This window comes from Pygocentrus nattereri, chromosome 14 (genome assembly GCF_015220715.1).
Source record: "Pygocentrus nattereri isolate fPygNat1 chromosome 14, fPygNat1.pri, whole genome shotgun sequence".
In the NCBI taxonomy this organism is placed as follows: domain Eukaryota; kingdom Metazoa; phylum Chordata; class Actinopteri; order Characiformes; family Serrasalmidae; genus Pygocentrus; species Pygocentrus nattereri.
Window position 1 is genome coordinate 10,798,126 of NC_051224.1, and position 25,134 is coordinate 10,823,259.

Genomic DNA, 25,134 nt, shown 5'->3' on the forward strand with positions numbered 1-25,134 from the left:
CTATGAGCACAACCCCCATCTGTGGACGTCGGGCCCTCATACCATCCTCATGGAGTCGGTTTCTAACTGTTTGTGCAGACACATGCACATTTGTGGCCTGCTGGAGGTCATTTTGCAGGGCTCTGGCAGTGCTCCTCCTGTTCCTCCTTGCACAAAGGTGGAGGTAGCGGTCCTGCTGCTGGGTTGGTGCCCTCCTACGTCTCCATGTCTCCTGGTAGTGCCTCCAGCCTCCAGACACTACGCTGACAGACAGCAAACCTTCTTGCCACAGCTCGCATTGATATGCCATCCTGTATGAGTTCCACTCCTGAGCCACTTGTGTGGGTTGTAGAGTCTGTCTCATGCTACCACGAGTGTGAAAGCACCACCAACATTCAAAAGTGACCAAAACATCAGCCAGAAAGCATCAGTGTTGCTTCCTAACTGGACAGTTTGATTTCACAGAATTTTGATTTACTTGGAATTATATTGTGTTGTGTAAGTGTTCCCTTTATTTTTTTAGCAGTGTGTGTGTGTGTGTGTATATATATAAAAAATTGTTTCTTTTGGTCTATTCCTCATGAACTTTTCACACAATGTAAAAGGGGCATTTTTACAGGAGCCTCCAGTCAATTCAATTAAGGCTAACTACATTTCTACTTTCAGCCTTTCATTTGAGGACAAATACTTGCCTCACACTGTGCTCGTATCCTTAATATGTGATATGTAATATGTGTACCTTATGAAAATTAAAATATATAACTTAATATAAAACAGAGTAGGCCACTCAGGAAACAAGTGAATGATCTTAGTAGCATTCTTGAGACAGTATGATCATCCTAACGTAACTGTTTAACTACTATATGACAAACATGAATTATGATCAGCTAATGAAGAGGGTGGCAAAAAGCTGCAAATACAGCAATTTAAGGCAGCAGGTTTATGGGTGAGGACAATTTAAGCTCAAAATTAACACTGAATGTGGGCACATGGAGAACATAAGGCTGAACATACAAACAAATTAACAATTCATTTTAAACTTATTTTAATATTTGAAATATTATCTTTAGATGCATTTAGAGTATCTTACACTTATTCTTTGAATCAACACTATGTTACAAGATACACTGTTTTCTTAGATAGACCCATTCATTCACAAAGAACAGAAAATGTAAAAGAAAAAAAAAATCCTGATCCAGTCCGACATTGTTAGATCTCATTTCATTAGGTGAATTTTGGTCCATACTGCTTCTCTGAACGCTAATCTGTATGGGATGATGCAAAAGCGAACAGAGAACAAGTTTTACAGGTTGCAACGTTGAAACAACCATAAACATGATCTTCTGAAAGCTTGATTTTCAGCCATCTTGACCGCCACATACTTTCCTCAAAAATGCCAAATAAAGGCTTTACGGAGGATCAAAATGACCTCATAGTCCGCCTAAAGATTAAAAGTGCAACCAAGGCAATCGCGTATGCTGAGTGAGTGCATATCGCCAAGATGATCCTACAGCACACAGGACAGTACAGCTGAAGCAGCATCTCCACAACATGGGAGATGTGAACAACCCCTCTGCCTCTCTCATTCGATCGCTCCTGCAGGACTGTTTCACTTGCGGCAGGTCCGATGGGGCGTCTTCTTTTTCGACACTTCTTGGCGGCACCGGCTGCGTTCATCCAACCAAGGTATATCAAAATTCCTGTACAAAATTGGAGAAAATAACATTTGATTACACAGTAAATACTAAGAGGAAAAAGTCAACTAAATTATAACATGTTAATGTTGGTAAACAAAAGCTCAAGAGTACTTTCTTTATCTAGATTAAGAATCAGTGCCAATGTACTATTAAATGTATGTACGTATCTGTGTTTCAGAGTAGTGTAGCAGTGTCTCAGAGTACAACGGCACATGGATATGTGTTTAGGAATGGCAAGAGCAAACTTACTGTTGTTCAATGTTAGGGAGAGGTCTACCAAACGCCACCACTGGAAGAAATGGCGTGATCATTATAGACTCCACTGGCAGGAAAAGAGAAACAAAAATACTTAGTTAATCTGCACTGACTTTCAGAACAAAGTAATATCCCTTACAAAACATAGTGAGCCGCAGTAGTTTAAAATGACATACCATCCTCAGCTTCAGGGTAGAAAGAAAGTAGCTCTGGCTCACTCTCCTGAATCACTTTTTGCTTGTTCATCCTCTGATGGAGTCGCTGAAACATCCGCTGCTCCCTAATACGCTGAATATCCCACCTGAGATAGACAGGAAATTAGGGACTTTGTGGAGGGGGAAAAAAAACAAAAAAAAACAACAACAATCGGTTCAAAGACAGCTAAAAAGGGATTCATCATTTTACCTTTTTCTTCTCTTCTCATCCAGCTCCAGTTTCGCATGCCGCTTCAAGAAAACACCGTCATCCAGACACTGAATTAAATAATTTTAAGGTTACACTATAGTTCAGTTTTCAGATACAAAGTATCAGACTCAGAATGGAGAAATAAAACTCTAGAAAAAAAATAAAATAAAAATCACTCCTACAATTTTATTTTTCTGGTGCAGCCCAAGAAGTCAAATACCATGCTGACAGTCTATAATATACACTTAAAGTCCGAGTATTAACCCTTTACAATTAAACTACTCATTCAGTGAATTTAATAGCCATATTATGCCGTTTTGTGGTTGTGGTGTTTATCAGTCTCTCTGCATTGATAGGTTTCTTACCTCAGGGATGTCTGTCGCTTTTTTGTCCTCCAGAGGTTCCACAATAATTTCACACCAAGAAGGGACTAAAACAAGAAAGAGGGACGTTATTATCCAAGACCTTCTTCCCTGCCCAATTATCACCATTTCATTTCTCTGAGTGATTTGCATAAACTAATTGTGCTCAAGCATTTTTGCAGGCCTGACTCAACTCACCAGCAACTGTGTCCTCCTGAACAGGAGATGGATCTCGCCATGGTGACGGTGGTGGCTGGTGCCAGCAGCAGAGGTACATCTCAGTTGTAGCCAGGTAAGGCTGTTCTTCCGATTCGACAAGGGAGGAACCATGCGACTTAAACTCAGGACTTGCCTCATCCTCAGACTCCTCCTTCAAAGCTTGGCTTTCCTTTGGAGGGGACGTTTTAGGCTGCCCATGTCTAGACCTGGCCATCCTGGACTCTTGGAAAAGGAATCTTCTATAAATGCAAAAGAACATCTAGTCATGTTCCTGTCCGCATGGATATTTCACAGTATGAAACAATTTAGGTTAGCAACATTATTTTCATTCCAAACACTGTAGGTTTTACACTTTGCTAAACCAGAAGCTGAAAGAGTATTCAGAAGTTTTTAAACTTCTACCTTTTCAGGCCCTTGCCACCCCTTCCAAAAGGCATTTGTCTGGGGGTGTGGCTTTGTCCCTCAGAGTGCCCCATGCCTTCTGCTGAGACAGGCTCCACAGTCTCCCTGCGGCGTGGAGTCTGAGGTGGCCGACTCTCAACTCCATCTTTCTTTACCACCTGTAACCGCCGTTCCATTCGTTCAATGCGAGCAATCAACTGTATGGCAACATAGACAAAAATCAACTTAGGCAAACTGTAAAAGGTGAAGGCAAGAGCTAGGCTAACATTTCGGTCTACGATGCATAAAAAATGTTTACTTCTAACTTGCATTGAGTTGTTTAAGCAAACTATCTCTCTGAAAAGGTCAGATGTTCTGATTTCATTAAACAGTAAATTCCCTGTGTTAATGTAACAATGTAAGACCAAAAAAGGATATAATCTTGTGCATACCATCTCCTTTTCAGCTTTGAGGTCATCTATTTCCTTATTCTTGTTCTGCAGTTGCTGCTGCTGCTGTTCAATCAGTTCCAGCTGTAACAGCAGGATCTGTCGGATGCAGCTAGTCTGTGTGGCAGTGCCCTTCACCACATTTCGGCGTTTTCCATCAGGGCCATGGTCTGGTGATGGGACTCCAGGTATCGCTACTCCACCAGCTGGCCCCGCCTTCCTGGGCTGCTTGCTGCCGTTAGATGCCACTGGATCCATCTTGCCCAAGTGGTTGTGACTGGCCTGTCCGAACAGTGATTTGCTTTTTACCGGGGTACCCTCGGCCCCCATCTGCTTGGCCAAGGGAAGCGTCAAACCCCCCAGGTTCACCCAGTTCTCCTCTTGCCCCTTCCTCACTGTTGGAGACTGGCCAGGTCTGCCCACTGCACTTTGACTGCTTGAGAAGATCTTTGCTTTGCTGTGGAGATGCTGTTCGCTGCTATTGTGAATGGTGCTTAACACAGCTGGAACTCTGACAGGGTGTTCACAGCTTTCCTTCTTGAAGCCAGGCTGAGATTCAGCAGCTATCACTTGTTTTTTGCCTTGATCACTGGCGTCTGTGTCCAGCTTGTTTCCTCCACTTGCAAACACAGTGGAGCGCATAGTCATGGCGAGTGGCGGTCGCTTACCAACACCCACCGCTGCTGTTAAGGGGGGCTCAGTGAGAGAGTGTGGTGTAGTTGAAGCATCTTGCCCACATCCTTTCTAAGAAATGAGGAAGAAAATAAAAAAATGTTTTATTTTCCTGTAATAATGAAATAAAGCGCAGGGTAAAGGTTTAATCTATGACTCCACAACTCCTCGCTGGAATGCAGTGCATGAGAATACTAAAATATTTTAAACTGCTGCCAATTTCTTTACTGTTTCCCTTCAGCTGATCAATGAAACACCGATAATCACTACTGTGACCTCTGCCATTGCGATTTAAAAGCCAGCAACTTCAACAAGAACATGTTAGACCGTTTTTTCTGTTATTCTTTAAACGTGGCGTGGCGTGCGGGCACACCAGCGTTGATATTTCAAAACTGTGCAGCTGGGTAACGTTAGCTAACCTGCTAACAGGTCAGTGTGTGCATCTCAAACGGTTGTGCGTTACTACTTCGTTACTACGTCCACGGCTTTAGAGGTGTAATGACTCCGTAGCTCTTTAAAAACTGCACGAAACAACAGCACTTTACGGCATATAAAATCAGCGTCATGTCAGCTTGCACTGCCTATGCAGCTGTGTCCACCATTTTAGATCTTCAGCATAAACAATGACAGTCACTTCTAGCCGCGTCTTCGTTTGCAAAGGCTAGTGGGTGACGCCATTTTAGACCATGCGACACAGTGGACAGTTTATTTCAGCACAAATCCTAGACAGTGGCTGAACACTTGGAATTAGTTTAAAATAACCCGCTGTTTAAACCGCCCTGTCCCCGCCCGAAAACGCCTCGCGCCTCACTACTTACCCGAGCTTCTCCTGTGTTTTTAAAATACAAATAGCGCGCATGCGTTCAACGCGCCGAGCTCGAAATCTGATTGGCTACTGTCCGCCTCGCCGACCTGGAGCTTTACTTGGCCCGCGCGGTGGTTTTGCCCACCTAGCGGCGCCCTCCGGTATACTGTAATCATTAACTAGGCAAAGATTCATTTAACAAGATGCAAATTTTTCATCGCGCAATCGTTCGACGTGCTGTAGCTTTCTTTTTAAAGGAACAGCTGACCAAATATTAAACAGTCCAGTAGGCACCAACTGGGACCCCACCTCGTTTCATGAGAGTGACTGGCTATCCCATTGCATAAGCTATTAGAAGCACTGGTTCTTAGAACTATTCTTATATATCTATCTATCCATCTATCTGTGTCTGTCTGTCACACAGCTTTAGTGTGGCTGAAACATCCTAATATTAAAAGTTTTCCACCTTTTTTGCATAACTAAGATGTAAATAAAGCCATTCATACTAATTGGATGAGAAATGTTTGATTGGAACCAGAGCCAATGCCCTACATTATTCTTGTGTCTTTTCCTATGAGGTCTGCATATAATGTTAGTTTCAGTTTATGTCTACTAGTAACAATAATGACGACAATAATAATAATAATAATAATAATAATAATAATAATAATAATAATCTCTCTACAACAGACTAGCTCATACCAATCACTCCGAATGTGTATATATGTGAAAAAAACTGAAATCAAGCAAGACAAAACAAAACAATCGGAATGTTTTAATTAAGCAGAAATGCTGTAAAAAAAGACAGATAGAACCATTAAAACCTGATGAGTTTGCTTTCTAATGGGAAATGGCTTAATGAGACCACTAGTTTATTGTAGGACACTTATAGAGCCGATTAGAAAACAATCAAATGCACCTGGAAACAGTCCCAGAACATCTGTTAAACGTTCATAATCTTTTACACGATATCAAGCCATCAGGAAAACACAGAATACCATTAGTGGTTATTATAGTAACCATATAGTGGTTAACTTTGAATGGCTTGTATGCGCTGGGCTATCTCAAAATGTTTTTCAATGAAATGGTTAAGAATGCAGGCCTATTTACCTCACTTGAAATATTGCTTTTTTTTAACCTTTCAGTGCGTTTTTTTTGGCCTGTTGGAGGGATTGTAGGCACAACTCAAGAGAAAGGCACTCTTAAGAATGAACATGTAAAGGTGCAGTTAGTGTGCATGTGGTGTGTGTAACCACTAGAGGGCGTCCTCGACTAACTATCCTTCGCCCATTCACAAACGGTTGAAGATGTTAATGAGGAAGATGTCGATAACTTTTTCAGCGCAGCTACAAACAGCGAAGTGACAGTATTTCATATGGCCATGAATGATGATAAAGGACGAGTAGAGAATCACGTGTGCTCGATATTTGGAAGACTGGGCGATGCTGTAGCCTGAGTGCAGCCTAAATGACTCTCAGCTCACCGCTGTTTTTAGGTTGCAAGAAAGACGCTGTGCGAGGGAAATGTGATTCTGTAAGTAGCTTCTCGGCTGTAATGTGGAGTAAACTACACATTAAAATGAGTGACATGAAATAGACCGAGCAACAGATACAGCGACAAATGACAGCAATTACATAGTTAATAGGAGGAATTTTATCAGGGAGGTAATTAAACCTGTAATTTACTGTAACATGGAAATCAAGAGCAGTGAAGAGAAAACCGTGGGTGATTTTTCTGGCTGTCAGTACAATCACAGAACAGAAGTCAGATGTTTTATGAAAGCATCCCAGGCTACATTTAATTCCTCTCCGTGTAGGTCAGCCTTAAGAACTCGACTTCTTATGCTTTGAAACGAATCTCTGTGAACAGGAGTCAATGAGAATAGTACCCTGCGACCCCACCCACCGCGCACACGGCCGCTTTCTGTGTAGGTACGCCGACCGCGATGCTGTTTCCACGAAACTAGAGCGCCCGGTCACCGCCCACTTGGCTGCTCCACATCGCGCCGCTGCGCTCGTAACAGCGCCCCCCTCACGTGGACCGGCCCGGTGACCGCGGCGCTTCGTGACGTCACGCTGCGCCGCGCGCAGCACTGTCCTCGGTACTGGAGCTCTCACATGGCTCACGGGGACCCTGCCGCAGAGGCGTGGAGGAGGAAAAGAGCAACACACACTCTAGATAGGCTGCAGTCGTTGATCGACGGGTTTAGACAGACCAGACAGATCGCCTTTCATATTACATTTACTCACGCGAGGCAGTTTATGATTTATAGTCTACTGAAAACCCAACAGTAGTAGGTATTACAGGCAGTATGGGACACTTTAAATGTCCATCTTAGTTCCAAGTGCTTTTTTAGTAGGCAATAGAAAAGGCTTGTCTCAGAAGGAAGGCATTAAATAGATAAGCTGGGTGTGAGGAATCCAAAAATATCCTTATTGCTCATTTAAGGGCACTGAATGTAAACAGACTACTGGCAGAGGTGTCCAGTATCTGTGAATCTTTAAAAAACAATACCTTGCGTTTTATTGCGAGCAGCTGTTTTCCCGTATACCAAATTAAAACATTAAACATCTTAATGATGGACTTTTCTTACTTATTGTTATTTACCATTTTAATTGGCTCACGAAAAACAACCGTTGTTATGGGAAACCCGGCCCTGACAGGACGCATAGATTTTTTTTTCTCCTTCTCCGTTTATGGCTGCAGTCTGGCAAACTATCGACAATGTGTCATAAAATAATGACTAACAATAATTAAAACTGACTTATGTCGAAATAATTATTTCCTCATAAAACTCAGTGCGTCTCTAAAGTAGTCATACAGAGGGACCCATACATTTTTGAGATAACTAGTCAATATTTTTAAATACTAAGTCAAAAACAGAATGGGGAAAAATATGGGAGGATCTTTTTCTTCCTGGCGGGAATGAGTTTCCATCCTTGGCTGAGGTATTTGATGGTGCTCTCAGAACTGACGCTCCCTCAGTCACTCATGTTGGGACACAAGACTTTGCTATAATGACTCTGTGCCAGGACCCAGTCTGCTGCCCAAAAAGGGTTTTGCTACATTCTCGACATGAAACCGCTGCTAACTCCGATCTGACCAGTTCCTTTACTCGTGTAGCGTAAGACTGAACCAGCGGAGCACAGCGGCGGTCTGAGCTGCAGCTGAGAGGCTAGCTCATGAGATTATGTTTAGCTTGGCTTCGGCGTCCGAGAAAGTCTTCACTGCAGCCTACTGACTCACTCGGACAGTAGGTTAGGAGGCGGCTTAGCTCGGAGAAATGACCCAGATTTATCCGAAGCTAAACCTCCGTCGCACCGTTTCAGTTAAGCAGCGGTAGCCTAAAGAAAGTGCTTTTCCCCCAGCGACGCTTTGCTCGGTTGGGTTATGCTAGGCTAATACGGCGCGTCCGCTGTGTAGTCGGATATGCCGAATAAAGAAAGACGGTGGATTCCCGCTTCTCCTTCATGCTGTTCATTGTCATTTTGGTTGGTATTGATTCATATTCATACCTTTAGGCTTTTCGCTAAAGTGCGAAATCATTTTCAGCAGGACAAAGTCAAAACCATGTTCATATCTCAGTAGTACTTAAAGCTGCTGCGCGGTGGGATGTCTTTGTACAGAGTATAGACAGAGCGCGAGGCTTTCGTTCCCTCCTCACGAGGACAGACACGCGCGCTCAGGGCGCGAGTGCGCTTGCTGAAAAGAGGGCACATTACTCACGACCACGGGCGATTAGACGAACACATTCCGGCTGTAGGCACACTTGCAACTTATGAGGGTTAGTCGAAACAGCGAGTAGGCTCTCGCGGGCTTTTGATTGGCTGGTTCTGGCACGTGTTACGGGCGCGCGCGAACAGACATTTAAATTTGAAACCTAACATGTTTCTCTAAATATAGTACGACACCCACATCGATGCGTTTACATAGAGACATACAGGCCGGCCATGAAAAAACCTGCACACGCAATTCTACAAGAACTGATAAATGGCCTTACTGAATTTGGTGTTTGTATTTGAAGTTCATGAAATTTAAATATCACAAAAAACAGCCTTGCTTTCCTTGAGTTAAAGGAGGTATGTACTGTTAAATTGTCAAAGCATACCGCTCACTCCCAGCCCATACAGTCCATACACTCCATACATGGGACATATGACGTAAAACAGCTTGTTTAGAATTCACTGATTCTGAGACGTCACAAAAACGAACACATTCATCCGCCTATTCAGTCTGCAGCAGTTTAGCCCCGCCCATTGAAGTCATAAGAAGTGTTTCAACCTGGACTGCTTTTTAATTGAGGAACAATGCAGGTCAATCAGAGCAGAGAACATTTTCATACAGTCAGGTCCAAGTGTTTGGACAGTCACAATTTTGCTTCTGTACACCACCAAACTTGATTTGAAATAAAGCAGTCAAGATGTGATTAAATGAATTGTTATTTCAAGAGGTTCAACAAAAACATTGCATTAACCTTTGATGAATTACAGCCTTTTTTACATAGTCCCTCAATTTTCACAGGCTCAGCAGTAATAATGAACAATTACAAGGTTTATTTTTAATACTTGGATGCAAATCCTTTGCAGTCAGTGAATGCTCATGGACATCACCAAAGGTAGAGTTTCCCCCCTTGAGATACTCTGCCAGGCCTTTGTTGCAGCTGGCTCCAGTTGCTGCTTGTTTGTGGGTCTTTCTGCCTTCAGTTTTGTCTTTCTCAGTTAGGTTGAGATAAGGTAACTGACTTGGCCATTTAAGAACATTTACATTGTTTTCACTGAGAAGCTCTTGAGTTGCTTTTGTTGTTTGGGGTCATTATCCATCTGTACCTTAAAGCTCCATTCTATCAGTTTTGCAATATTTGACCAAACCTGGCCAGAAAGTATGCCTCTATATGCCTCAGAATTCACCATGCTACTTTTATCAGAAGTCACATCATCATTGAAAATAAGTGATTAAGTTCTGCTGGAAGCCATATATACTCACTGCCTCAACCATGTTTGGCAGATGATGCTTCAGATCATGAGCCCTTCCATTCCATCTCCATACTTTTCTTCTCCCATCTATTACAGTTTGATTTTGGTTTCATCTGTCCAAATAATCATGTTCCAGAACTGAGCAGGCTTTTTCAGATGTCTTCAAGCAAAGTCTAAGCTGGCCTTTCTATTCTTGAGTTTTACCAGTGGTTTGTATCCTGAGGTAAACCCTTTGTATTTACATTCATGAAGGTGTGTTTTGATTGTAGACTTCACAATGACATGCCAATCTCCTCTAGAATGTCCTTAACGTGACTAGATGTTGCGAAGAAGATTTTCCTCACCACAGACAGAATTCTATGATCATGCACCTTGGTTTTTCTGTGGTTTTCCAGGTGTTTTGGTGTTGCTGAGCTCACCAGTGCATTCCTTTTTTTAAAAACTAATTCCCCTCATCAAAATGTACTCAGCATCTGGTGATGTCCATGGGTTCCAGACTTCAGGCAGTCATTGACTGCAAAGGATATGCATCTGTAAGTATTAAAAGTAATCTTTATATTTAAAATTGTTAGCTTGTCTAATTAATTTTTAGGCTATGAAAATGGAGGGACTGTGTAGAAAATGTCTGTAATTCCTAAATGCAATATTTTTGTTAAAACCCTTAAATTAATTTCACACTCCAATCACATCTTAAATTGCTCCAGTTCAAGTCCGTTGTGGTGGTGAACAGAGGCAAAATTTTAAAAACTGTCACTCCACATACTTGACCTGACTGTAGACGTGTCTTAAAGGCACAATAATAGAAACAGCATGTATAATTTTAAGGGATGAAGAGAGGTTGGAATATCATCAAGCCAAAATAAATCATGACTGTTTTTGGTACATAAAACCACACAAATATTATAAGTGCATCTCAAAGGAAAGAATAAAAGAAAACAAAAATGTGGAATTTGAGCCCTTTAAATGTTGATATTAGCTGCTTAGCGTATGCAGTTGTTTCTGTAACTGGTGCACATGTTAGGGGGCTATGAACGTGTTTTTGAGGGAAACTAAGAAACAGTAAAATAACAAAAATATTCAAAATATTTCCAGTTAAAGCTGTTAAAAGCAGACTTCAGTACCCCATATAAATGACTTTCACTGAATAAAACAATGACATATATTTTTCTTGTTTACCTGATACTATTAAACAAGTTGATATTCCCAAGGCATGCTCCTTTGCACACTTAAAAAGATGGTTCTTCAAGGGTTCTTGAAAATGATAATGAAAATTGGTTCTACATAGAATCATGAACACTTAAAGAACCGTTTCCATGATTAAAGTCTTCTTTGCATCATGGAAGCGTTCTTCAGACTGATGGAAAAGGTGCTGTAGATGGTGCTATGTAGAACCTTTTTGAAAATGGTTCTATATAGCACCGAAAAGTTTGTTTCTATTGTTACAGTTTCAAGCTTGTAACAACAAAAGAATCATTTTGGGTGCTATATAGAGTCCTTTACAAAAAGGTTTTATATACAACCATATATAGCACATTTACACACAATCCACAGAATTCTTTCATGATGCAAAGGGTTCTTTTAAAATTGTTCCATTGTACCATCGGAGCATTTGCTTTGCTAAAGAACCTTTGAAGTACCATATTTTTTAAGGGTGTACCCACCATCATCTAACGTTTTACTTATCATCTAACTAAAGTTTACTTTATGATTTTTACTCTTTATGATTTCAGAATGATAAATAGTGAATATATGTTGCAGGTTGTGAAGGATCCATTTGAAAAGGGTTATCATGGATGTGACATGTTATCAGTTAGTGAGAGATAATCATGGGTGTATAATTGTGTTGGTTTCAATATGAGGGGCAAAGATTTTAGGGGGCCGTGCCTCTGTGGGAACATTTGCACCATGCCACCAGTGCATCTTGACCTACGTAAACACAGAGGACAGAAACTGTGAGATGAACCCCAACAAAAAATAAGGCAAAGTTACACTGTTAGAAGTCAAGGTACCATGCAGGTACATGATTAGTTCATCAAGGTACAAACAGTGTAATGTTCCCTCAAAGGTGCAACAGTGGTTTTAAGGTCCAATTGTGTACCCTAAATATGTTTTTCCTAGGGGAAAAGTAGACATTTGTATCTTTTTATAAACTAATGTTTTAAAACAGAACCATTTAATAAGATAACAGGAGACAAGATGGGGTGCGTGGAGTCAGTACAACTTAGAAAATATCATTTCAGTGGATTATGGTTCAGTTATGTTCCCTGACTAAAGGTACTGAGATGTATCCCTGAGGGTACCACCCCAGTGACAAGAAGGGTACTGCCCCAGTGACACTGTTGTACCTTTTTTTCTGAGAGTGTACTCTCAATTTTCCTCTCTGCATTGAGCAATAGAACATTATGGCACTGTACAACCTGATAAGTCAACTTAAATGGTTTGAGGAAACCAACTGTTTTGAATGTTTTATGCTAAATAACTCAAATCTGAACTCAAAGTGTGAACAAAACACATGTCTATTGTTGTATGCAATTAAGTAACCTGAATAAACTGTACTAACTCCATTTGTTTTGTTGATGTTTAAATGATTGAGTATTTGGAACTTATAACTATACTAACTCAATACAATTAAGTAAATGGAAATAAATTCATTTCTTGGCAAAACTAGGATATCATTGTAACAAGTTCATATTGTATTGCAGGGACATGATAACAATAGCCAATAACAATAACAATAGATAATAATAACCACATTCAGCAGCTGGTGGAGACGCATGAGCCTAATGAGGATTTGTGTGGGTTTTATGATCAAAACACTACAGGTTTTGTCGGGACGTCCACTTTAGAGCGATCGCCTCGTGCGCATCGCCTGGCCTCGTGGTGTTTAATCAGGTATCGTGCTGCACAAACGTGACAAAAACCTGAGCGGGCTCGCTTATCCGCGTTTGTCCCGTGGCCTTGATACATTCTCGCGCTAAACAAACAAACGCCCGCGGCGAAAACATCCGCCGTGCAACGAGGCTGAAGTAGGCTACCATTTAAGGTGGAACGGAAAGAGATTGTCGCGACAACGAAGGAACTTCACCTTTCTCGTCAGCCTGGCATATCGGAGGAGGAAACAGTCTAGATGTCGGGAATTGGTCACCTTCAGCTCACCTGGAGCGGCGTGTGCTGCTGTCAACAATAACAGAAACACGCTCCGCGAACGGGCGGCGGAACAAACGCGCTCAGCCTGCAGTCACGTGCGCGACCACGCAGCGCGACTGAGTGAGAAACACCAACAGACTACAGTAGCTTTAATATTAACAGCGCGCGTGAGTCAACAATGTGAATGCGGACTCAAAGGGAGTTCATGTTTACAGCAGTCTATCGCTCTGAGACCTACTATTTCCGAAACAAAACACCACGTGCCCACGCCAAAAAAGAGGACAACGGTCCAGCGAGCCTGGTCAGCCCAGTCTCAGTGGACGCATCCCTATTTAGGGCACCTGCTCGACTTCGTTTGGGGGAGAAACAGCCTACAATACAGAAATAGCGCCTGAATGCGTGCTGATTGTGTCTCTTTGCTTGGACACAATACACGAGTAGCAGGAAGTCTGTGTACAGCTTATCACTTAAAATACGACATGCATTACAGTCTATTTATGGGGGTACAACCACAATAGACTATCAAGAATGGAAATAACGTTTCCTTAAATAAAAGCTCCATCCACCAGAAATGAAATGTTTTGTTACTGACAGCAGATTTCATAAAGGTCATGAGTAAAAGCGTCCATGTCCATTCAAATGAACACCCAATAATTTGGGGTTGTCATGTAGCCTATTCAGCTCCCCCCAAATCCTGTCTATTTGTATCCAGTCTATTTCCGTATGAATATGTTAACTGGCTGCAGGTTACTCACCCCAAACAGAGGCGCTGGTTAAAATGATGTTGCTCAAAAGTCATACTCACCCAATTTTTCTTCTTTTCCTCAAATGTATTTGATCAGCCACACAAAACTGTAAGGTTTGGCACTGAATGAATCATTAAGTCCTAATTACAACTGGAGGCAAAACTCATCATTTCACTCACATATACTGTTGAATGAGCATGTTAAAGAAATAGTTTCACAACTACATTTCCCACAAATGTGAAGACATGACTGGCATTCAGAGTTTCCTTCTTTAGATTTGCCCTGGAGCTACAAGGCTAACATAGCTAACAAGTAATGGAATTTATACCTTAGCATTGCGCAAACTCCTAATATCTGAATCATCACAATTTTGCCCTAAAGCATGTTCAATTAAGTAATATAACTTGGTTATGTACATTCTGACACTGCACAATACACTGTTGTCTATACATTTAAATATCTATGAAGCCAGACATAGGCTCCAGCACCCCCCCCCCCATCCAGAAAATGGATGGATGGATGGATGAAGCCAGACAAAAGTAAAGAAAACAAATCAGACCTCAAGATGCTGCAACTTTTAGCTACACTGTTCATTTGATAAATAACAGTACGTCATACAGTGTTGGAACCCATACAAGCAAGTCTATTTAAAACTACTTAACAACTAGACATGTTCCTAGGCAAATGTTATGATTTAAGCATGCAATTACTTCTTAGCTACATTAGCCTGCTAAAGTGGCAAACTCTGGACAACAAACATGGCTGATTCAATGCATTAAGGACAAGAGGAATCCATCGTTTTAGGTGCACAATTTGCCAGATTAGTCTTGAGCAGCTTAAATCAAGATGAGTAAAACTCAGACCAAGGTCAGGTTTATATAGCCTCAAATCACTATGGAGCCTAAGGACTTATATTTGGTTTGTGCAGCCTCCAGGCTGAAGTCGGCCTAGAACCCTATTGAGCCAGTTTGTCGATTTTTTCCAACAAATCTAGTAGGTTTAGCCAAGACCTTCCAGAAAACTCCTAGTCAATACTAAAACGTGTTTTTGATGCCTTTTGATTGTGATGCTTTTAATTCTTGAGTGCTCCATAATGGTTTTAAACATGTGAATGTAGTCTCCCAGAAGTGTTTAAACCAACTTAAACTACACATAACACGTAAACTAGTTTCAATAGTGGAAATGAAAAGGACTGGATTTTGAAAAGAGCAAGACAAAATCCTACACTCACAATTTTCCTCTTGCCACATACTCACTATGCCAAGAATCTTTTGGTGTCTTAAGTTTTTTAGCTTTGCACTGGAACTATGAGACTATTATAGCTACCAAGCACTGAGTTGTTGGTAATCTAAACCAAACTTCCTTATTTGGTTAACAGAACAGAAAAAATACAGACAAATATCAGGCTTCAGGATAGTTGCTACTTGGCTACGTAGTGTACTTGTGACCATTTTTAGATTAGAAAGCTGTGTGACTTCTTCTCGGGAGGCTAGGGGGAAAACTAAATGATTTTTTGATTAAGCACTGCTTTAAGTAGGGTATCAACAAAAAAAGTATTTTGTTTCACTTTGGAAGTTCATTAGATTTTGCCCCTGCACTGTACAGAACCAACTCAGTCAGTCAGGCAAGCAGGAATTGCTTTAATATCTTTATGAAACATGAAAACCATACTAAAACATTTTTAAACCTATTTCTTCAAATATGGAAAGTACTATAGGGATACAGCAATGTAACAATTGTGGGCCAAGGCTTATATCTGATATTTTATTTTCTATTGCTTGTTATTACAAGTTTTTGTTTCTAGGTTGAAAATAAAAAACCTAATCTTTACTCCTTACATTTTAATTTGCACTTTCAAATAAGGCTGGTTAATATGACAATATTTATTGTTATCGTGATAAATTTGATCACAATATGCTTTTCTGAACATACACAGTAAAATGCTCAGAGCAACCTAAAAAATGACTTTATGTAGTGACGAGCAATCAAACTAGTTTTATTCAACTCAAAACATTACAGTGATTAAAAGAATTGTTCATTCGGAATATTCGATTAGGTTGATTAAACTTGTTACCACATGAAGCAATTTGTTAGGTTGGACTAAGGAGCCATTTTTACGGTGCATCGTGGGTTTTTTCAGTACTCACGAAACACTTCCCAAATAAATGTATGATTACAAAGAGAGTGCAATTAGGCCAGGTTAATTGGATTTAGTGTAGCACAGCATGTAAAGTGTTGAACACTCATAATCATTGCTGTCACGGTTAAAAACGCTCATCAGTTCAATGGAAATTCTTTGAATTAAGAATTCTTTGAATCAGTGTACATTTTTGTGTTAAATAAAACTAATTAATTTGCTTGATACCATATGAAGTCATTTTTACATTGAACTGACGAGTCATTTTTATGGTGTGTGGCACAACTTAACCCATTCCATTGTATTGGATGTGAGAAAAAATTTATATTGTTACATATAACAAGTTTTGTGGTATATATTACATACTGCAGCTCTACTTTAAAGGTACTTGTTACAAATGTCATCAGATTTTTCTCTTTTTTTTCTCTTACCAATCAGTCAAATTCATTTTATAATAATTTCTTTATTAGTTGTGTCAAGTTATGTCGGTGTAAAATGAACCTGCCCATAATTACTAGCCATTAGTCACCACATCTCAGCGTTTACTGAAGGGCTAAAGACAATTCATATAGGCTTGTCTTAGTTAGACAGTGTGATCAGCTCAAACCTATTACTGTAATGTTAAAATGCTATGACTTCTCATTTCCTGTTAAAACATTCATTTCTAGTACAATTTTTTCCCACTCCTGCTTCTTTGCAGCCTCTTCAGAGGCTTTTTTTCTGAGTCATGTTAAGTCTTCCCTAAAGAGTCCACTCACGCGATGAACTACAAATCCCAAAAGCCGAGTGTTTCGAACGCGCGGGGATCTTCAAAAAGGCCCATGCGCTGCAATGTGTCCGCGAGAAAGTGTGTCACTGGGCCACGAGGCCCTCCTCGGGGTCACATGGACACATTTCGAGCCTCGTGCGGAGCCGCTGGAGCCGCCGCGCCTGCGCCCAGCGCGCGCGCGCATGTGTGTTGGTCTCTGCTCGGCGCTGAGAGAGGCGCAGCAAAACCGGGCCGTTCTGCCAGGGCACTTCACACACGCACACAGACAGCGCGAGTGAGAGCACCGGCTCACCGGGACCCCTTTCACTCACACAGAGAGCTGAACCTACACAGTTATTAAGCGCACTGCAGCTCGGGGCTGCAGCCTGCGACCCTGAACAGCGCGCATCTATCCACATTTAAACTGCAGCTACTAAACAGCGTTAAAGCGGAGGGGCTGAGCAGGCACGGCGAGCTTCTCCTAAAGCAGAGCTGATCTCCCGCTAAGGGAAAGCCTGCGTTCAGAGAGCACTCTTTTCCTCTCATCCACACTTGCATGACGATACTGGATGACAAAATGACGACCACCATGGACACGAACAACAACACAGGTAAGACGCGCTGAGTATATATATTTTTATATATAAAAGTCCTATAAGTGCCCTAGTTTTGCTTGTGCATCCCTGTTTCATCAGTGTTTTAAAAACAATGGGAGATGGGAATTGGTGTTTTATTTTCTAAAGGGGGTCTACCATAACTGCAGCTCAGTGGGAATTAATAGGAACTGGGTTCAGTAGGATCTTCGTAGCTGTTCATGTATCTTGTTATAGTTATACAGCGACTTAAGAGTTGTAGTATTATAGCAGTGCATATATAGAATAGCTGTGATCGGTACATTGTCGAGTTTAACACATATCAGGTGATGAGTACGCACGTTCTGAATTCCACACGTTTCCAGTCTTTAAATGTTTAAATGTGCTGCGCATGAACGAAGCGAAACTGAGGGCGACTAAGTTTACACTTTGGCTTAATACGAGCCCCCTGTATAGAAAACTGCAGAAAAGCTGTGGGCATTGCGCGGGGTCGAGGACGTGACGGGTTAAACCACGGTGTTCTCGTGGAGTTCGGGGAACTAGGTCACGTCGTTGGAGAGTCAGGTGGACGGACATCCCTGTGATGCAGGCGCTCGGCGCCCCGCATGTTCCTTGCCGCGTGCACATGGACCGCCGGAGCTGGCCATGTGCGCTTTGTTTTCATTCCGCCTCTTCGCCTCCGCCCATTGGTACGCGCCTCGCACGCGTTACATAACGCCGCCTAGTCCTGGGCGTGTGACGTAGCCGCTCGCGGCCATGTGCGCGCGCTGATTGGCTGAGCGAGGAGCGACTAGTGGGACGCGGGCGGGACCTCATGTTAACCCACGTTCGCTTCAAAACTAGGACATGAAATCAATCCAAGGCAACGTAACAGTTTTTTTGGTTGCTTGTTTCTCTTGACATGAATATACAGCCAGCGGACTGCATAGCCCAGATCAGAACGTAATAATGACTTAATCGGTTGATGTGGAAAATAAAAACACACAATGTGGCTTGAAAGTGACCGCATGTGCTGGCCATTGATGAAAGTCAACCGTTTACAATACATTTAATATAATATTCCACTTTGTGCATTGTTTCCGTTGAATAAACAAAAATTCAACACATTTAAACTTTCCAGTAGTTTTGTTGTATTGGCACTAGGCTTAGTTCAAATCTTAATAGGTTAGGACTAAAGCCTCACTCTCTGAATGTGTCACATACTAAACGTGTGATGGACTTTTTTACTTTAGCTACTATTCCTGAAAGAAAAGAATATTTGCGGGATTAGGGTTAGGGTAAATGAGACATTTCAGCTTAATAGTGTCCACACGATGAACTTCATTGCCCTCAAACATTCAACTCGTCCCCTGACCAACAGTCACGTAAGCAGTGAGTGGCAGCCTGCAAAGACATGAACGGAGTGAAAAAGTATGAAAAACGTGCAGCTGGATTGAATGTCCTGAAGGCGGGTCTAGAGCAGCCAGTCTCGTTGAGGAGCCGTATGTCTACGGCGCACGTGGAATGGGGGCGTGCGCGGATGATGCGCTCGAGTCAGCCTACACGGGGACACGGTGTGGACACACGAGTCTCCAACGGAGTCTCTCTTCCAAAGAAAACATGTTGTTTAATCGGATTATGTTAGTTATTATATCAGTTAATATGAAAGATGAAAACAGGCACTGATCACGTGGCTCAAGTAGTTCCGAAGACGGATAAGGGCTTTAAGACGCTGCTTCGATGTTCCGGAACGCAGATGTCAAATAGTGCGTTTAAAGGGTAGGAAAAAAAGGGTCAGATTGTGAAAGAACTGGGGGGCACAAGCAATGCACGTGTTTCTGTTGTGGTTCCACATGACACAGTGACCCTTTGACTTTTTGTGCTAGTGTACAACGGTTATATAATGCTTGGAGCTTTCTGCCACTGGTTTTTACTGTTCTGAGGAACAGCGCTGGGAGGATAAAACGCCCACTTTGTCCTGGTTACCAAAAGTTTATGTACAGTAAAGTTTATTACAAAAGTTACTGCATCCAGTGCAGTAATGCAGTCTTTGTTTCAATGGATTAACAACAGTTTGGGAACTGTTGCAAAGTAGGAGGAGGACAAAGAGGAGAGTATGGAAAAAGCAGAAGACAAGTGCAGGTGAAAATAAAACAGGCAAAAGATGATATTTCATAGTACACTTGTAATGTTGTGGTCCATTCACATCCTATTAGTGTCTTGCACTCAGCAGAGCCACTACAGTTTGCTTAAGAGCAATCAGGATGTGACTGCTATTACAACGTGTATAGCGCATGTGCATGTGTGCCGAGATACTAAACAAAGATCTGGATGTGAATTATAGCTAGGAATGAGCCAACCACATTGGCACACAGGAGTAAGATAAGACAAGTGTTGCTTGAACACGTGGCTTGACACTGCCAGCAGCAATCATAAACATAGAAAAAAAATCCATGCACATAGCACACGTTTAAATGGCCTTGAGCAGTGAACAGCAGTTCCTAGAAAGTGGCTATATTTTTCAAACATCCAGATCCCCTCCCTCTTCCCTGCTGCCAAGTCGCCGTGTGTGTTGCTGAGGTTTCTTGTGTAACCACATACAGTAATTTAGAGACCATTTTAATAGGGATGTGGCCGGAGCCTGTCTGCTAAGATGAAAAATAAACAGGTGTTCAAGTCTCTGTGGACAGCTTTCTCTTTTTCCACCCCATGGAACAGATGAGTTCAACCCAATACACGAAAGATTACCATGTTTCTGAAATGTGTTTCATTCTTTCCTTTCGCTAGGGGGAGTAATCTCATACATCGGCTCATGTGGAGGCTCCCCAAACCGCACCAGCCCAGTATCAATGTACAGTGAGAATTCCAACAGCAGTTCTCTGTCACTGACGCAGCCGTGCTTCGGCTCATCTTTCCCACCTTCTCCCAATGGCTCCCATGATTCTTCACGCATGTACACCAGCAGCAGCAGCAGCAGCAGCTCTGGCTCTGGCGAGGATGGGAACTCATCATGCTCGGGAGGATCCCCAAGGGGTCGCGATGAAGGCACCAATGCACGCAACTCACCTAACAAATCAGTTGCTACGCTTACAAGTGAGTTATAGTGCCCCCTGTTGAAAGTCATAAGAAAAGCATACATGATTTCAAATACTAACTATTTTTCATATCTACCAGAGCTGAATGGGATGGTGTTACTCTGTAAGGTCTGCGGAGATGTGGCTTCAGGTTTTCACTACGGTGTCCATGCTTGTGAAGGCTGCAAGGTAGAAATTTTTTTTGCAACACGTCACATGGAACCTTTAACCCCCCACCAGAAATACTTAGTCTTTCTTTACTGTTGACAGGGGTTCTTCCGTCGGAGCATCCAGCAAAACATTCAGTACAAAAAGTGCCTGAAGAATGAGACCTGTACTATTATGAGGATCAACCGCAATCGCTGTCAGCAGTGCCGTTTCAAGAAGTGCTTGTCTGTGGGCATGTCTCGGGATGGTGAGTTGCAAACAAAACCATCAGATTGAAACAATTTAAAAAAAAATAACAACCTGCCGAAACTGACTCAATTTTTTATTATTTTTTTTATAGCTGTCCGTTTCGGCCGCATCCCAAAACGTGAAAAGCAGCGCATGCTGGCTGAGATGCAGAGTGCCATGAATAACATGGTGAATAACCAGCTGCAGAGTGAATTCCAGCTGGCTAGTATCAAATCTGCCACCCCATCCTCTTCGTCATCTTCATCCTCATCACCCTGTCCAGGTCTAACTGTGGCCCCTCAGCCCCAGCCTCCTGCTGTGCCTATTGCGCCTTCCCCCTCCCCTCCTGCCCCTGCCTCCCCTCTAGCTCAGCCAGCTCAGAGCCCTCCTCTGATTGCCACATCCCCACCTCCATGCCACAGCCCTGGGGTGGACACCACCATAACTGCTATCACCCGAGCCCACCGTGAGACCTTTGTCTATGCTCACGATAAGCTAGGCCCAGCAATACGACCCCACAATAATGTTGATCTGGGTGACCAAATTGGCAATCGTTGCTCAGCTGGCTACCATGTTAATGGCCACAATACAGTCTACCACAATAATAATGCAGGCCTGCAGTGCAATGGCTTCGAAGTGGCACCTGATAATGGACATAACCTCCAATCCTCACCAGTTTCCATTCAGCACCATCAGGGGATACCACACCAGAACAATGGGCGACGCCTCCACAACAACAATTTCTTTGGGGATCATCAAGGCAAAGAGACCAGCAACAATATCCAGTCGCAAAACTGCCCATGGAAGAACCGCAAGGACATTCTTCTCGTGAGTCTAATTATCATCACAGGCAATTTTCCTGTACAATGAGAGGAGAAACTTTGTAGTTCTCAAAGGTCCCAACCTTTGCATAAACAGGGACTTGCTTAAAAATTACCTTGCCAATTGTATATAAATGAAACATTCTCTGAAGTCTGTTTACCTTTCTTTTTTCAGGCTTGTCCAATGAATATGCATCCTCAGGCAGATCCTAACAAGACACCTCAGGAGATCTGGGAGGACTTCTCACTTAGCTTCACACCAGCTGTGCGTGAGGTGGTGGAGTTTGCCAAACACATCCCAGGTTTCAGCTCTCTATCCCAAAATGATCAAGTCACCTTGTTAAAGGCTGGGACCTTTGAGGTAGGCCAATCATCTGTTGTCCATCTAATCTAAATAATTTGATGAATTAACATACTTTGTGTCAAGGGTGTTTATGAAAATAATAAATTCCGGTCATGAAGCTGAAGTAATGCTCATATTGATGCAAGATGTACAATAGAGGTCTTTGTAGTCTTACTTAAAATCCATAATCCAAAAATCCAAGTCTTCATAATGTAGACATTTGAATAATGTTTGCTATATTTGCATACAGCTTTACTGTCAGCTTTCTTAAAGCTCCTACTTTAATTTGTTTTACAGAAACCTTCAGTAACTGTTCTCTATCTCTTTCCCTCTGTTTTCTTCCACAGGTGCTAATGGTGCGTTTCGCATCCCTGTTTAATGTCAAGGAGAAAACCGTAACGTTTATCTCTGGCACAACCTACAGCTTAGAAGCTCTAAAGAACATGGGAATGGGAGATCTGTTGGGAACCATGTTTGACTTCAGCGAGAAACTCAATGCCCTTGAGCTCTCTCCAGAGGAGTTGGGACTCTTTACTGCTGTGGTGTTGGTGTCTGCAGGTAAGCATAATGGACTTTTTTGTTTGAGTAAAATCTTAACTTTTGTTCTTTCCCAATAATAGCAGGACATATAAATGGCAGTAGTAATGATGTCCTGTGTAAGTTCTAACGATATGATCAAAAGTTAATTCTTTCTCATTTTTTCCCTTTACTATCTAGATCGCTCTGGCATTGAGAACATCAACTCAGTGGAGATGCTCCAGGAGAGCCTGATCCGAGCCCTCCGTGCACTTGTCAGCAAGAGTGCTCCTGGTGATGCCTCACGTTTCACCAAGCTACTGCTCAAACTGCCAGACCTTCGCACCCTCAATAATATGCACTCTGAAAAGCTTCTCTCCTTCCGCATTGATGCCTGAAAGGCCCTAAAATGCTGCAATTACCAGCCAGCTGAGTCAGAGTTTGTGGGTAGTGGTGGGCTTAATGGAAGGCTTTGCAAAATGAGCATTGGTGCTCCTTTCAAGAATACTCCACCAACAGCTGACTGACACTGATGGTGCTCAAAGACTTGAACATTAATTACAAAATTGAAGGAACACACAAGCACCAAGTGCTATCAGAAGAGTCAAATGACTATTTAGGGTTTTTGAGCTTCACATGAAATGGTTGATGAAATTCAGCCACCAAAATCAATCCCCTGATGTTTCATACTGAAGGACAATGCAAGGCATGGACTCAAAGATCCAACCAATCTGCAACCTCCAGTCCAGTGGGAGCAAGCCATAGGGAACAAGTGCAAAAAAGCCTCTGGCAGGAATGCAGTCAAAAGGCTCAGAAAGAGGACAGCAGATGTCAGATACTGGGTCAGTTATTCCAGTCAGGCTTGGGCTCCTCCAAGAGGCTGCCATACTTAAGACAGTGACCAGGTTGTCTCTCTCAATAATGCAAAACAAAACAGATGACTTATCCCACATGTATACATCCCTGTGACTTGTGTAAATATGTAAATAAGCATAAATCTATACATACTTGAAATGTTTCAAAATGTATAATATATTCTATATATAAATATATTTTTTTGTAAAGTTTAAACACTCAATGAAAAGTTATATGTGGGCACAATTGTATAAGATGTCAAGTGTATGCATATTATAGAACAATATTCAGACATGTATTTCAGATGTGTTTTAAATCATAAAGACCTTTTCTGAAACGTGAATAACTTTTGTCTTTTTTTATTGTTAATGTGGGAAGTTCTCTACTTTGCTGGCAAGTCAGTGTTCACACTGGAGCCATAGTCATTTATTGCTCCCTCCTCAAATATCCTCAAAACCAAGATCACAGAGACTGAAATTACTTGGACTTTCACACTCCATTATTACAAATTAATATTACCTCTGGTGCAATGAGGCCCTATTACCAACTCCGAGACTAATTCTAGTTATAATGTGAAAAGAGCTCTGAATAACAATAGGTTACATGCCATGTGTAGAGTAAAAAAACAAAAAATCACAAGCCAGGGTGAAACAGTAACGAAAGTTACACAGAAAAAAAGAAATCCACTTTCCAACAACAAAGCTTTATCATAAACTAGTAAATTTCACTTACACATTTATTTCAATCTGTGAAGCAATAGGAACAAATAAAAACCTGTGTGATATTCAACATCTTTAACTGCTGTTTAATCTGAACCTTTTGTTCATTGCATCTACAAACTCACTTAGAATGCCCTAAACACACATTTTCTTAATGAAAATGTTCATCAAAACTACAGTTCAACTGAAATAAATGAAACACTTCAAAGCTTAAAATATCTAGTCATGAACAAGTGATAAATGACATCAGTTGCTTTGCTCACCCTTTATGATACTGAAATGAACCATACGTTCTGCCATTGTTCAGTGTTGATGTCCTGATTCTGTCATCTTTCAGCAGAACAAGGGTTTCAACAAAGCCTGCACCTCCTAAAATAGTTCTAGAACGGGTACAGACAGTGACTCTGAGCAGGGCAAAACACAGTCCTCCAGAAAAGAGCCAGCAGTTTTACAAGATGATCTGGTCCTGAACCTGAATCACTGAAGGCTGGGATAGATTTAATGACCTTGTCTCAATCTTAGCATGGCTGTACTACCAATTGAAAAGAGAACCTAGAATTTATATTTTACAGGATGTTGAGGATGTGATACAAACATGGAATAAGGTTCCAGGAGCTCAAAAATCAAGTCTGGAAACCATAAAACATTTCAACACCAATACACTGTGGACAGACAGCTAAAACAACAAAATTGTCCAAATATGGACCTGACCATGTTAAAGTTCATTTCACCACTAACAAAGCATATGAAAGAAAAAAATAACTTGCAAGTGCAAAGTGATGTTTATTTTAGGAAATCAGGCATTTTTAAATGTCTATATAGACAGCAAGTGAAGTTCCGTCTCAAATATTACGACAGTTACA

The 25,134-nt window shown here is 41.7% G+C and overlaps 2 protein-coding genes across 7 annotated transcripts; one reads left to right on the forward strand and one right to left on the reverse strand.

Moving 5' to 3' along the window:
- Positions 1–1,007: 1,007 nt before the first annotated feature.
- msl1a (MSL complex subunit 1a) lies at positions 1,008–13,305 on the reverse strand. Of its 5 annotated transcripts, none has more exons than XM_017685267.2 (9): positions 13,283–13,305; positions 3,751–4,491; positions 3,320–3,516; positions 2,897–3,156; positions 2,702–2,766; positions 2,337–2,404; positions 2,108–2,232; positions 1,926–1,998; positions 1,008–1,679 (listed from the first exon to the last, which is right to left on the reverse strand). In XM_017685267.2, exons 2-9 carry the CDS (start codon positions 4,393–4,395, stop codon positions 1,589–1,591), a joined length of 1,524 nt encoding a protein of 507 aa, XP_017540756.1. In that variant the 5' UTR covers positions 4,396–4,491; positions 13,283–13,305; the 3' UTR covers positions 1,008–1,588. The 5 variants fall into 5 exon arrangements, with proteins under 5 accessions (XP_017540756.1, XP_017540763.1, XP_017540728.1 ...); XM_017685274.1 differs by lacking the exon at positions 13,283–13,305 and adding an exon at positions 8,951–9,026 and having other exon boundaries at positions 2,897–3,153; XM_017685239.1 differs by lacking the exon at positions 13,283–13,305 and adding an exon at positions 8,951–9,026.
- Positions 13,306–17,188: 3,883 nt separating this feature from the next.
- On the forward strand, positions 17,189–23,895 carry nr1d1 (nuclear receptor subfamily 1, group d, member 1). 2 transcript variants are annotated; one of them, XM_017685288.2, is made up of 8 exons: positions 17,189–17,586; positions 20,335–20,640; positions 20,722–20,810; positions 20,892–21,036; positions 21,130–21,845; positions 22,014–22,199; positions 22,529–22,739; positions 22,899–23,895. In XM_017685288.2, exons 1-8 carry the CDS (start codon positions 17,532–17,534, stop codon positions 23,093–23,095), a joined length of 1,905 nt encoding a protein of 634 aa, XP_017540777.1. In that variant the 5' UTR covers positions 17,189–17,531; the 3' UTR covers positions 23,096–23,895. The 2 variants fall into 2 exon arrangements, with proteins under 2 accessions (XP_017540777.1, XP_017540785.1); XM_017685296.2 differs by lacking the exon at positions 17,189–17,586 and adding an exon at positions 19,119–19,326.
- Positions 23,896–25,134: the final 1,239 nt, after the last annotated feature.

Excerpts from the sequence above, each read along its gene's own strand:
- msl1a (XM_017685267.2), bottom strand. The coding sequence starts at position 4,395 with ATGACTATGCGCTCCACTGTGTTTGCAAGTGGAGGAAACAAGCTGGAC. Across the intron at positions 2,767-2,896 it reads TCAGGAGGACACAGTTGCTG|TCCCTTCTTGGTGTGAAATT; the intron begins GTGAGTTGAGTC and ends TTCTTGTTTTAG. Across the intron at positions 1,680-1,925 it reads CTCCCTAACATTGAACAACA|GAATTTTGATATACCTTGGT; the intron begins GTAAGTTTGCTC and ends AATTTTGTACAG.
- nr1d1 (XM_017685288.2), top strand. The coding sequence starts at position 17,532 with ATGACGATACTGGATGACAAAATGACGACCACCATGGACACGAACAAC. Across the intron at positions 20,811-20,891 it reads ATGCTTGTGAAGGCTGCAAG|GGGTTCTTCCGTCGGAGCAT; the intron begins GTAGAAATTTTT and ends TACTGTTGACAG. Across the intron at positions 22,740-22,898 it reads TGTGGTGTTGGTGTCTGCAG|ATCGCTCTGGCATTGAGAAC; the intron begins GTAAGCATAATG and ends TTTACTATCTAG.